A 14457-nucleotide genomic window follows, 5' to 3' on the forward strand; every position below is an offset into this window, starting at 1 on the left:
AAAGCTGTCACATTCATCTGCTCAATCAAACTGTTAATTTTCCTTATTATGTCAGCATCCTTGAAAGTTTTGTAATTACAATGCTAATTTATTAGTATTACCATACTTACTTTTTCTAGAATATTTTCGAAACAAGAAGCTGTAAAAAAATCGGAAACAAACAGTAAGACTATCCACAAAGTTGACATAAAAATTGTAAGAATCAAATGTAAGACATCATCACTTCTATAAAGAGCAATTTCACTCAAATCCACTGTTGCGAATGCGAAATCGGCACAGGATTTTATCACAAAAAGTTCACTAAATGATTTATTAACATTGCGCGACAACTTGTGTAAATCCCAGTAAATTTGTAGCAGCTGATCCAAGTTACTGTTATTTTTCATAATATACTGTTTGAAATCTGAATATAAACCATTCAAAACCACCAAAAAATAAAATAAAAATAATTCTCCTAGTGCCCCAGTAAACCACTCTAATTCAAAAGCAATTCTAGATGAGTTAATTCCAGAATCTATAAATTCTTTAATTCCTAGTATTGCCATTCCCCCTAACTTCATTCCGTATATTTTTAATAAAGTCTTCGACATTTCTTGGACCCTTCGCTTGCTTTTGTTCTTATTCAGCCGCAAATGTATGTTGTTAGAATTGTAAATATTTTGAGCAAAAACTTGCTTTTTTCTCTGGCATATTAAAATAGTTCCGATATTATTAACCATACATGAAACCAGTTTCCACAGCCTTGTATAATCATCCATGTTCTTATTAAATCCTCTGTATATTATGTTGTAGCACAAAGTGTTTAGAATTACGAACGCAACAAAAAAATAATAGTGTTTGGAATTGATTGGAGTTATTTTCTTCTGTTTGTCAATTTTGAAACGCGGTAAACCCAAGAACTTCCATATTGTTAAAATTTGTAGAAATAGTTCGTGGAGGTTTGTAGGTGATACAAACATTGTCGCCGTTATGTAAAACGTCCGGAATATTTCACATGATTAGTTTGTCTGCGCAAACATTCTAATGTATTAATTAATTACGAAAATGGAATCGCGTGTCTATTTTATTTTAACAGAGTATTTGTCTAGAGAAACAAGGATAATAAAAAAGTTATTGTGAGTTAACTTTTCTTACATTCTTTTGTACGTTCAAAAAAAGAAAACTTTCCGCTTATTCCTTTTGACAGTTCCCGCACGATTCGCTTAGAATTTCATTCCAGCCACCTCCTCGTAAGTCTCCGAAGGATTAATGTTTACTCAGCTCCACTATTTTGCTGATAAGGAAGCTAATTAAAAGTTATACATCAAAAGTGAAAACTCCACAAATCCTCGCTTGTTATGTTTGAACTTTAAAACAGCCTGTCGACTCAACCGGAAAATTGAAAAATGAACCTTTTTTGACGTTGTGGCTTGTCTCAGCTTAATAAAATTGCTTTCGATGTATTTCGGGAAAAGAAATCTTATCTACTAACAAACGATTTAATTTCAGGAATCAAGTTAAGTTTAAACTGTTCGAGTCAAAACCCCAATTGACCTCCACATTTAGTTTATCGCGTCTTCGTTTCAGAACATGCATTTCCTGCTTTTCTAGAACACTAAAGTAGTACGGAATCAGATACCGTCGAAAAATTAATATAAATTATCCTCTATATGTCGTGTAGTCACGAGAACGGCAAAAGTTACACGTTGTAGGTGGTAAAGTTTGCCTTCTTCACGCAACTACAATTTATTGGAAAAGTTGCAACAACAACGTAACTAAGATAAAGCATTTAGGCAACTTTTCTGAACGTTTCTTTATTGTAAAATAATAATTTTAGCAAAGCCACTTGCCTTGAAGATTTATAGCAGCAGAGCAATAATTTTATTGTAAAAAATATTGATATTATCCCGGCGCATCCACCATTTTGGTAAAAGTAGTAACTTTTCTTTTCAGATTGCGATAAAAGTGGAAACTCACTCTTGTCGTCACGGCACGAAAAGGGCAAATCTCGAAAAGAACCAGAACCAAAGATGCATTCCTTGTAAGTATATTACTATTTTTTTATAGTAGCAATAAGTATTTTATGACCACTTAGACATTCCATCATATCTTTTCGATCTGCACAGTAAACTGCCCGCTAATAGTGGAAATATTTTTATGTTGATGTGTTTCACAATTTTTCAAATTTAGACCATTCATAAATAAGTTTTTAGTCTGATTCATATTTGGTAAAAATAAGTTATCGATTTTATATTAACAAGAGTGGTAAATGGCCCTTGTCAACGTCAGTTTCTAACAAAACTGACAACCTTCTTCAATTCTGCGTGACTTGTGTGTTTATGGCGTTCAGTATAACTTGCAACAATAAAGTTAAAACGTCAATCAGTCTCCGAAACAACAATTTTTTGTTTACGCTCGGACATCTATTAATTTTTGATTACATTACAGTGGAGATATAATAAAAGTTTTAGTCTGCCCAGACGTCAATTCAACATTTTCATCAATTTATTAATGGGAAATATTTTTAAAATCCCAAAAGAGAACAAAGTTTTCCCTTTCATGGTTTGTTATGTCAGAGTCTGGTGAACAGCCAAAGCCATTCGGTATTTCTACGAATTGCTTTATAGACTGCTGTTTATGCCTATTATTATTTCAAAACATTAAGCATCAGTTTATTGTCTAAAATTTATGTTCGCTGAGAAATTTTTTACTCGCTTCTATTGACAATTAGAAAAAATGCTGAAATTCTTGAAATTTCTTTTGCACAGGTTTATTTGCTAATTTGCTACTTTCAAACTGTGAATTTTTTTTTTTTCTATAAGAAATGCATATTTTTGGTAGCCTATATAAAACTATTCATCGAATCTCGGAAACTAGAAAACGCTCTGTCTAATAAAGTGTCTTCTTTCCCTAGGTGTATAAATATTGGTATTTTCACACCTAAAGCTTTGATTTAGTAAACATAATTTTTCATCCAAGTCCAATAAATCCATCGACATTTCGATTTTTCAATTTGCATATGTATAACATTTTGAATAATATCCATATTCCACCATGTGCGAAAATATATGAATCAGAAATTGCGCAACTACTGCCAACTTTCATTCATAACAAGAAAACTCCAATAAATAACATGTACCGATGCCATTTGGAGCAGAAATGTCGCCAGATCGTAGAGCTTTTCTTCAAAGTTTCCTGCTTGTGACCAAAAGCCGCGGTTAGAATGTCAATTCAAGCTTGCATAAACGAAAGTTTTTGTAGTCGTTGATAAAATAGTAACAGACACTCGGACACAAACTTTATCTAGAATGAGAATACAACAGAAACTTAACTACAACAAGGGTAGAAAAATGGCGCGTATAAGTTTCCTGTTGGAAACGAACAAAGTTGTGGAATTGACGAAAGTTTATATTTGCGTGTTTCAAGGATAAATCTGTTACCGGTAACTCCTTAATTACGTGTTTCTTTGAAAGAAAGAATGGGGCAGAGACGAAAGAAAGACAATTATTTTATTTCAGGGAACAAAAACATTAACGGTAAACTTGTTTATAAAAAAAGAACAGAATCCATGTGATGGAGATAATTGGATGTTGTTTATGTACTGCCCTTTGTCTAATTAATTCATTTCCCGACCCTGTACTTGCTAATAGAAAGAAAATTCATTGTTAAATTCATAAGATATGGTTCTACGCTAAAAGCAAATATTTTAATTTAATTAATTACGAATATTTACCTCACATTATGAAAAAATAACAAACTCAGATTCATTTTTTAATTTACATTCACGGAATAAATTACAAACTTAATTGGAAACTTTTGTACTGCTTTTTTATTATTTTAAAAGAGAAAAGCTTTTAAAACTTGGCACACACTTTAATTCTTTAATTAGAAATTGTTGCTAAATTCGTACTTTCAACATTTTGACAACGGATCCGAGCTGATGTCTGATAATCTGGGTCTTACATCACCATAGAAACGGTTTACCTGAGCCCGTATTTTCACTGAACATATTAAGCGTGGCATAAATCGGGACTAAAACTTGAATTTTTATTAGTTTATTACATTTTTATTAACTTAAACTTAACAATTAGGAAGTTCGGTTTAGTTTCCTCACGAAAAACAAGTTTTCTCACTTTCTTCACTCAGTTTTCTTCCAACAAAGTTAGCAAAAGCCGAGATAATATTATTTTATAAAAAAACTATAATAATCCGATAAAATACGTATAAAATGCACGCTGCGACTTGATTCTTGACAAGCGTCAACAAGTTTCAAACTTATTTATTATTCATTAGAACACTTTTCAGGGCTTTGGAGCTTGGCGGAGTTTGTAATATTGATTGTGGATCAAATTTCGCTTTCGAATTTATCGTACAAAATCTTTCAGTTTGTTAAGTCGGCTAAAACAAATATTTTTATAAAACAATTAAAAAAAGTATCTGAAAATTTTTCGAATTTTCATTTTTAAGGACGAATCAAAAGTTTCCGAAACCCTTACCAAAATTTTGGTAATTTTATTGGTGCAGCAATGAAATAATTTGTAGAGGTTTCTTCTTATAAGTCGAGTATTAATTCTACCAAATTATCAAATTGAAAAGCGAAGACACAAATTTTAGAAATTTTCATTTTAAAGGCGAACCAAAAGTTTCTGACATCCTTTATTAAAATTCGTAATTTTGTTAATTTTAGTGCTACATTAAAAAAATTTGGGGAGATTATTATTTTTAAGTCGTGTATTATATTAACCAAATTATAAACCTTTAGAGCAAAAGACAAAAATTGTAGAAATTTTAGTGCTACCTATTAAATTTGGAGAGGTTAGTATTTTTAAGCCGTGTATTAATTTTATCAAATTGCAAAAATTTAGAGCGAAAAACCCAAATTTAAGAAATTTTTGTTTTTAAAGGATGCAAAAATTTCCAATATCCTGCACAAAAATTTGAAAGTTACTTGTATTGATGGGATGAATATATTTTCCTTAATTTTAAATGAGTAATTTTTACATATATTTTTAAGTAGAAAAACTAAGCAAATATGCCCACTTATGTAAGAGCGCATCACTGAAAACCAGCTTATTCCTCCATAAATTATTACCCACATGACAGAAAACAGGAAACTATCTAAGTAATCTCACTACAACAAGACTACGAAGCACATCTGCTTCGAGAAAAAACATTTTAATCCAGTTACGTTATTAACGAAAGCAAACTTTTCTCGTCCGTTAAAAACTTTCCAACGCAACCAAAACCACGCTCTGGCAATTAAAAATAAAGTTTTGAGTTATGAAAAATGTTTCTTTTTTCACTAAAATATCCATCAACGAATTGTTATTGAGTTACAAAGCGATCTGCCGGTGCTGGTTGGATTCCCCGGCAACCGTGCATTTTAAATTAACGCACAAGTAGCCCTTGTTGCCGAAGCAATAAGAGGATTTCAGTTAGTAAATGCATAAAGCGAATAGTATGCTCTAACTGAATGCAATTTTGTAATTAGAGCCGCTATTTACTATTGATTTTACGAACGGCGATGGCGGCTAATGAAGTCCGGGCAAGTTCATAATATTTCCGGTCGAATTGAAACGACATTTCAAGCCGGTGCTTTCGAACAAATGAAGATCAAAAATTGAAATGTTGAGCTTATTCAGGTATCCCTCTACCTTGCTTCCATGACAACGCTCGTTCCAAGGTCTGCCACTAAAATCTCTGTTAATACGAACAAATTTCTTCAGAATATCCTCGGATAATTGTCTCCTCGTAAGCAAAAGAAAGAACTTGACGTTTTGTATGTCACAATGAGGCACTGAAATCACCACAAGGACGTGTAAAGAGAGTTCGTCACAAATGAAATTTGTTCCGGTAAAAAATCGTCTGACTTCCTTAATAAAACGGCGCAAATTAGATTTCTGAGTTTGAATGTTTGCATCAAAATTCTTTCGCCAGAAGTTGCAAATAAATTCCACTTTAGTTGAGTTTGGAAATTTTAAATATGCCGTTCGATTCATCATCATTTTTCGCTGATTCATTTCACGGATGCTGAATAAAGTGATTACCAGAGAATGCTTTTCGGAGTTCATCAGAACATATTATGAGAACTACAAAGTCTGTGTTAATTTCGCCTGTTTTTTCAGCGAATTCCCGCAGTGTAAACAAATATTTTAATGTTAAAATAGCAACACGAAAATTCAATTTGAGCAGAAAATGTATATATACTTATAGCTTGTTGAAACATATTCCTAATTTCCAAATGTGTATACACAATATAATTACAAAAGCAAATGCAATAATTATACAACGAACAAACATCGTAAATTACATTCGCTTTCATTAATCAATCAGTAGCTAATGGAGGAGCACATTTAGGAACAAGCAATCAACTTTCAACTATTCTAATAATTAATTTGATTTCTGCGTTAATTTAGCTTTCATCACGATGTCTTGTTCCTTCTGGTTTTAGATGACGGAAATCTCGAGAGTTAACAAATCAGTAATGATATCTAATGATCTTCTATTATAGATATGACCTTTTAAAGAAGCGCCTCTTCTAAAAATAGACCGTTTATGCTTTTTAGCTTCCACTCTGTATCATAAACTCCCGCTGCAGCTTTCGCTTAACCTTAACACACTTTTGGGCCGGAATAAAAAGCACAGAACTTGAAAACTCGAACGATTATTTAACGGATTGTTGGCCATCAAAGACCTGAGCAATTCGTGCTGGATCTAGAATCTAATTAGTGTGAGAATCTCAGAGGAACCTGTCAAAGTAAAGTAAATGTGAGCAAAGTTGGATGCCCGTTCGGTAATTTAATGGAAGAGCGAGTAGTTTATAACAAGGCAAACGCTCCTATATTTTCTCTTGTAATTGGGGAAGATGGAACTTCAGAACCAATCCTGCAGCCACGAATATTCTCGGTGGCTGGTGCCAACACGCGATCTTACATTTCGTGGTCAATTACACCATCGGACGAAATTTGTAATAGAGCAGTTGAAAGTCATTTCTTAAGTAGAATTACCTCTTGTTTTTGAATCCGAAGTCGTTTTGCTCTATCAGGTCAGGACTCAGAGATGATTGTAAATTAAGGTTTTTTGAGTACTTCACTTTTCTTTTTTTTTTAGTTTTGCGTACCTAACAACTTACAAAATCATAAAACTTTATAATATATCTTTAAATAGGTTTTTCAACGAACTATAGAATTTGCTGGGAGAGGTAATTTTTGCCAAGATATTTGAGAAAAAAAAATTGGTGAAAATTTCAAAATACAAACGGTTTTTAAAAACTTTTTGATACATTTTTGCATGGAACTCCTAAATTGGCAAAATAGTTGAGATCTATGCTTCCAAATGCGGTATTAAATACGTTATTATCTCTCGTCATTTAGAAGTTAGATGTAAAAGAATAAGGTGTAAGTTTTAGAAAAAATTCACGTTTCATTAATTTTAGAAAATTTTGTAAAAAAATTAATTTGAATGCCCACCCAGATAAATCTCCCGTTTCTACATAAATATAATAATTTCACTGGTCGGAATGGACGGAAAACCATAAATAAAAATTACGTAGCAACTGTTAACTGTTGGTCAATAATTTTAGAACTTGAAAAAATTTTGAGACCTTTCCGTATCAATTTAGATTTTTTTTGATACTTTTTTTAATATGTTCGCAAAACTGATGTTATCTTCATCCGTTACTGCCACCACATTGTCCGGAAAAAGGTTCAATTGAAGACAAAAAAAAATTAAGTAACCAAGTTGTTTAAAATGTGATATTCTGGGTTGCGTTAGGATTAAAATCACTTTTCCGACGACCACTATAAAATATGCCACATTTCATACACTTTTCTCGTAGTGAAAATTTAAAATTGCACACAATTTCAGTGCAAAAACGAACGAAGCGCATACCCGTGTGCAATGAAAAATTTGAGATCTCTGATTGGCCGACAACTGTGTGTTTTTATATTGCACACAGGTTGACGCAGATCGGGCATTATCGGTATCTAACTTTCGGCGCAACGGCATAATTATTTTGTCCGCGGCTAGGTGCTCTGCCGAATGACATTTTAAGTTTTAACTTGACCAGAGATAACTTGACGTGTTTTTGCACCGTTATTAGCAAGTGGAAGAGCGTAAACCATAAACTTTAATTAAAAAAATAAATATTAACTCTGCGATTTTTTTGGTCGTCGGAAAAATATCGTGTACAACACGTGTTGAAAATTAGATTTCACCCTCGTTTGCTTTAGCCACTCGCCTACGGCTCGTGGCTCAATTCTGCAAAACTCGTGTGAAATCTTCCATTTTCAACACTTGTCATACAATATACTATTATTTTAAAACTTAAAATGTGTCTAGAAATAACTATTTTGTAAACAATCGCATTGATTTGTTAATGAAACCCCCTAAAAAATAACAAAAAGTTTTAATTTTTTGAAAAAGTTTTCAATGTTTTTTGTCCCGTAATTTCGAAACGATAAAAATACCATTGCATTTCTGAGCGCGTTAAAAGAGGAAAATATCAGTGTTTTTATTGATCTATTAAAACGAAAAATTGATGTAATAATTCTTGAGTTATATGCAAAATTGTATATGAAAATCACTTAAAACATTGTTTTTTTTTGAGATTTTGCGTTTTTAAAATATCTTGGGAAGTTCTAACCCTAGCGATAAGTTTTATAGGTCTTTGAAAAACGTATTAAATTGGCTTTCCAAAATATTATTAAGCAATTCTATAACTTTGCAAACTTTCAAGAAAAACTGAAACAAATAATTTTTTTGTGAAATTTTTGTACAATAGAACCTAAAAAAATCATTTTACAAGAATATCTCTGAATCCGGACCTGATGGAAAAAACGCACTTCAGATTCGGAATGACTTTCCATTTCTCCAGAACATTTCTGTTATTTACATTTGTAACTCTGACATGCAATGGTCTTTCTTTTTTAAAAAATAAAGAAATGCGAACCTATCCCACGTAAACAAAATTGTGAAAGAAACAAACTACAATAAATCGTCCTTTTGGTAATAGGGAACGTCTCTTTATTGTGGCGATTAATAATTCGAAAAAGAGACAGCGTCGACACGATAAACAACTGAAATATTACTTCTTTTCGGGGAAATCGTTTTGATCCTTTTAGACTGTCTGTTTCCGGAAAACAGTTTCGACGAAGGATTCGCACACACGAGTTGGCATTGTTTCAACACAAGCGAAGTCATTTATTTTGATTCTAAGCGATTATTAAATTTTAGTCTGCCCCCACAATTTCGGACTTGTTTCTCATGTCGTGGCTCTTTTGTTGCAGATGATTATAATAGGGTAGTTCTAGATACCATAGAAGGAGAACACGATTCGGATTATGTTAACGCATCCTATGTAGATGTAAGTACACAAAGTAAAAAAATCCATAAAACCAATTGTAACCATTTTCAGAGTTTATTAAAGCCTAACGCGTACATAGTGACTCAAGGACCAACTGAAGAAACCGTCACCGACTTCTGGCGCATGGTTTGGCAAGAGAAAGCGTGTTGTATAGTGATGTTGACAAAAACGTTCGATTTCATCAAGGTTCGGTTGAAGGACACATAAATGCAACTGTTAAAAATAACATCCTTATTACTTCAGGTTATGTGCGTCCAGTATTGGCCCGCGTCCAAAGAATTAGAAGAGACATACGGAGGAATTACTATAAGTATACTTCAGGAGGAGGAATTGGCCAACTTTCATATACGCACTTTTCGACTGTGCAAGAAAGACATGGATGTAAGTCTTTCAACACAAACTCATTTTAGATTTGTTTAAATGTTGCTTTTGCAGCAAGTAGTTGAAGAAAGATTTATACTACAATTCCATTTCACCGAATGGCATAGTCACACTTGTCCTTTTAGCAACGCTGTGCTGGAGTTTAGGAGGAGAGTGCGTGCCGTGGTGGGACACAGGATCAAGTCAAATGAAGCGGGGCCGATGGTAGTGCATTGCAAGTAAGACAATCATTTAAAAAACAAAAAAAAACACAAAAGTGGTGGATGCGCCGGTCTAGTAAAAGATAGTAAATTTTGGACAAAATTTGTACTGGAGCCGTATTTCTGCAATAGAACTTCAGATTCGTAATCAGGGATCCATTCCAGCACACTAAAATTTGTTGATTCGTGTATTCAGTCAAGAAGATCTAAAACATTGACACAAAAACGTGAAAAAAACATTAACAACATTTTTCTTTGGCAGCGACGGCGGCGGTCGATCCGGAGTTTATTTAGCAATAGACGCCAACATGGAATTGCAAGAAGAAGAGGATAAGTTCGACGTTTTCGGATATCTGAAAAAGCTCCGCCAATCTAGAAAAGGCTTAGTAGAAAACCTGGTAAGTCGAACAAAATCATCAGAAAAGCTCGTAATAAATTCTATACAAAAAAATCCTAGGTCGCATTTACACAGAAACACTTAAGCGAGAATGGAATCGGCGCTTTTTTTCTCGCTTACTTTCTCAAGTTATATTAGAAATAGCACTCAGAGTATCCCTTTGGGAAATTGCCTACGACATGCTAAAACTCGATGCGGTTAGTAGAATTTACCGCCAAAGTGCAGATTTAAAAAAGGCATAAAATTGTTGCAAACTTTTTCATTACTTGTGGATGTTTCTGGGGCAAGGGTAACGTCAAATGAGAGTTTAGTATGCTTATAAAATCGATTTTCTAGGAGTTTTGTTGGCGACATGAGTCTAGTTTACGATAGGCAACTTTTTATGCCATAAACGTTATACTGAATTCATGTCGTATAATTTTAATATTCCTAGACTTTATTTTTCTGTTTTGATGTACAACACCCACATAAACATCGTAATCATGAGCAAAAAGCCGAATATATTATGTAACAAAATTTACGAAAATGTGGTCAGATTTTCATCCTATTATTGCAAAAAAGCAACAAGTTTTTACTCGTAAGAAGTTGTCAAAAGGATTAATTCTTTGCACATCTAACTTTTGAAGTAGCAACTGTTAGAGTTTACTTCAAGCGACCTAAATATCGATTAAAAATTAAAAATACTGTAACTGGGGCATTGTAGCAAAAGTCAAGTTTTTGGAGCATAGAATGCAGTGGATGCAATTCACCTTGACACGAATCTTCCTCTCAAATTGGGGTTACTTTTTATAACCGAGTCAATTCTTTTAAATCCATGAAATCTCTAGCTTTACGTGCAACATTTCCACTTTATTCTCATCCTTGGCCATTACAACATCACATCTTTCCAGGAACAATATAAATTCATCTACGACACGCTCGAGGAATATGTGACTTGCGGAAACTCCTGGTTCCCAGTAAGTGAGCTGTCTCAACGACTCAAGCAAAAATCAGCCAAGAATCCAATGTCGAAACTGAACGAATATCAGAGAGAATACACGCTGATATGCAAACAAACTCCGAGATTTACAATAGGGGATTGCGCTGGAGGGCACAGAGGTGATAACCGCAAGAAAAACAGAGACGTGCTTATAGTTCCACGTAAGTTTATATTACCTGAAGGTGGTTCTGGACTAATTGCTTGTTTTGTGTGTAAACAGCCGACAATTTCCGACCATATTTGACTTCATTCCAAGGGAATAATTACACGGATTACATTAACGCTGTGTTTGTGGATGTGAGTATGATGTTAAAGGGGATGATTTCCAAAGAAGGGTTCAAGGGACAATTGTTGCTTGCTCCGGTGAATACAGAAATTGAAATCAGAGATTTTGTTCTCTGTGAAATGCGTGGAATGGAGATGTTTTTATAGCAGTGTCAAATGTAACAAATGCCATGTAAACTTCGGAGGAAGGCAAGAATGTCGACTCGTTTCAGGAATTTAAATTTTCTGCGCCATGAGAGAAGTGTGGACCAAAAGTATACAGGGTGTCAGACAAAATTTCATGCTGTAATTAATTAGTGTGTTTTACCCTCAAAACGTAATTTGAATACGTCTGAAGCCCTGTTGAAATCAAACCACTTCAACTTTGGTCTCACGAGAGTCCTCTTCTTATGTAAATACTTGTTATTTCAGGGTTACACAAAGCCTAGAGAATACATAGTCACGGAATGGCCTTTAAAATCAACATGCGGAGAATTTTGGTCGCTTGTATACGACTACGAATGCTCTGCTGTAGTCATCCTTTGTGTCCCTCCGCATAATTCAGTAAGTAGCACCCAAAGTAGATTAGAGCTCACAAAGTATGCAAATTAAGATTAATGCACTCAAGCCTTATTACTAATAAATTTATCAATTACTATCCCACTCACTGAAAATTTATACCCTCAAATCCACCAAGAAACTCTGCCAAACTTCATTCTGTTTATGCAATAAATTGGGTCGGAATATTACGATAGTTTCTGCAAACTATAACATCCATATTTATAAAGCAAATTTTCTAAATTGTTCCGAACTCATTACACGAGCCAAACAAATATTTCTCAAAGAGGCGCTCGATGTTCACGCGCGAGGGAAATTTGCACGCTAAATCCGATCGTTAGCGGTGAGTGCTTTTCTAGTGGGATTATAATAATTATCTTTCTCTGGCACTTTATAAAGACGAACTTTAGTCGGATTAGCAAATGTCTATACTGCGATTTTAATACGTTGAACTCGCTCCCTTGTGAAAAGATAAATCAACTTTGCAGTAAACTCATACTTGCAACAGAAAGTTTTATATCTAGAAGATACAGTTGGCTTGCTAGTTATTTATGACGAAACATGGAAAGTACAAACTGGCGATTCAGCGCTTTAATGCAAGATTTACAAAGGAAAATTTGAACTAGCACTGGCAAGACAAAGAGTCGTCGTTGATAAAAATAAAATCTCGATTACATTCCTGCCAGGGTTCATAAGCTGTGAAATATTTAACGCTATCAATCATTGTCAACAACATTCTTCTGTCGCTGTTTTCCTCTCACTAATGTGTAAAAGTAGATATTTGAAAAAAGTTTTATAATGTGGTTGAAAATTTAACATTGCGATAAAGTCACCTGTTGATCCTGCAAACCCACACGTAATTTGAAAGTTCTTAGACCTTTTGCAACTAACACTCCAATAAATTTTGCACGTCTCTCTTAACACATCATTTTCAGCAAACAAATAATCCGCAGGAATAAATAGCCGCTTGGTATGCATTGGCGCCCTAAATTCCGGAAAATAACTTTCCCGAGACTGCAGGTGGAGTAAAGCGAAGCCAACAGGCTATTAAATGCTAATCTAAACTGACTTTAGTACACGCCAAAACCACAACACAATAATAGAACTTTGTTCATGACACCTTAATAGACGAAAATGTACGTCCAAATTTCCGCTTGTCCGCATGAATTATCCTACGTGATTTAACTTTCAATTATGCAGCTGAAACATGAAGTGTTTCACGTGGACCGCTTTGTATAGTCCTCTGATATGTTTATGCTTGCTTAATTGGATTATCGACGAATTAAGCGCTCTTGGGAGTCCTACAGACTGGAACGTAATTTAGAGTTTTTGTATGTGTGGCACCTGTCAATCCAGGAAACCTAAAGTATTACGCGCGGAAATTTGCAATCAAATGCAGGTTTCAAATTTTTATTAGCTTCCTACTAAAATAAATTTTATTACAGCAACAATTTCCATCATTTTGGCCGGAAGGACGCACGCCCAAAAAATACGGTCCTGTCTTCACCATTGACCACATCTCGCACAACCACTACACGAACATCAAAACCTGGGTCTTCCGCATCAACAAAAAGGTTTGTCCAACAACCAAAACTTTATTAAACGATCCTACAACTCCATTTTTCCAGATCGTGTCGCTGACTGAACTGATGGCGGGAGTGAAAGCCCCTCCAAAAACAGTGCAGTTGTTCCAACTGACTTGCTGGCCTATGGGACACAAAGTGCCCACTTCCACCAACTCTTTGGTGGAGCTGATGAATATGGTAGAGCGGTGGAGACAAAGATCAGACTACGGACCCGTTTGCGTGGTTTCCCCGTACGAAAATTCAAATAAAATGGAAAGTTATTAACTTTGAGCTTTTGTAGAGATGGTCGGAGTCGTTGTGGGATCTACTGTGCCGCGAACGCTTGTATTGAACAAGTCATTCAACACGGAGAAGTGGATATTTTCCAAGCTGTGCGAACTGTTAGAAGACACAGGCCGCAGCTGATTGAAAATATCGTAAGTGTCGTCTTGTAACTTTGATCAAAAGCTGTAATTTGATTTCACAGACTGAATACAAATACTGTTATGATGTGGTACTCCATTACGTCCTGCACTATCTGCAAAAAGACTTGGAAGAAATGAAGTGCAAACAACCAAATTAATGCCACAAGAGATAATTCGAGGCCAACATAACTGTGAAAAAGTAAACATAAGAAGAATATTTTGAATAAAAGTAAACTGCTATGTATATTTTTGTTACTTTGCCTTTAGACTACTAAATTATCGTATTGTATATTAAACTCTGTTAATAAATAAAGGACATGTTGTGTTACACTTGTTTCAAACAAA

General features: G+C 34.3%; 1 protein-coding gene across 1 annotated transcript in view; it reads left to right on the top strand.

The window, feature by feature from the left end:
- The window catches only part of Ptp36E (protein tyrosine phosphatase 36E), a 43377-nt gene extending 28937 nt beyond the window's left edge, over positions 1-14440 (top strand). The window contains exons 4-16 of the mRNA XM_088031516.1: positions 1933-2020; positions 9267-9343; positions 9395-9529; positions 9587-9724; positions 9779-9942; positions 10187-10322; positions 11212-11461; positions 11521-11597; positions 11997-12128; positions 13568-13696; positions 13751-13938; positions 13989-14124; positions 14175-14440. Of these exons, the coding sequence (XP_087887642.1) occupies positions 1933-2020; positions 9267-9343; positions 9395-9529; positions 9587-9724; positions 9779-9942; positions 10187-10322; positions 11212-11461; positions 11521-11597; positions 11997-12128; positions 13568-13696; positions 13751-13938; positions 13989-14124; positions 14175-14270 (1746 nt within the window). The 3' untranslated portion in view covers positions 14271-14440. The remainder of the gene's footprint in view (positions 1-1932; positions 2021-9266; positions 9344-9394; positions 9530-9586; positions 9725-9778; positions 9943-10186; positions 10323-11211; positions 11462-11520; positions 11598-11996; positions 12129-13567; positions 13697-13750; positions 13939-13988; positions 14125-14174) is intronic.
- Positions 14441-14457: the final 17 nt, after the last annotated feature.

This window comes from Gnatocerus cornutus, chromosome 1 (genome assembly GCF_029298725.1).
Source record: "Gnatocerus cornutus isolate USDA-ARS CGAHR chromosome 1, icGnaCorn1.1, whole genome shotgun sequence".
Lineage (NCBI taxonomy): Eukaryota > Metazoa > Arthropoda > Insecta > Coleoptera > Tenebrionidae > Gnatocerus > Gnatocerus cornutus.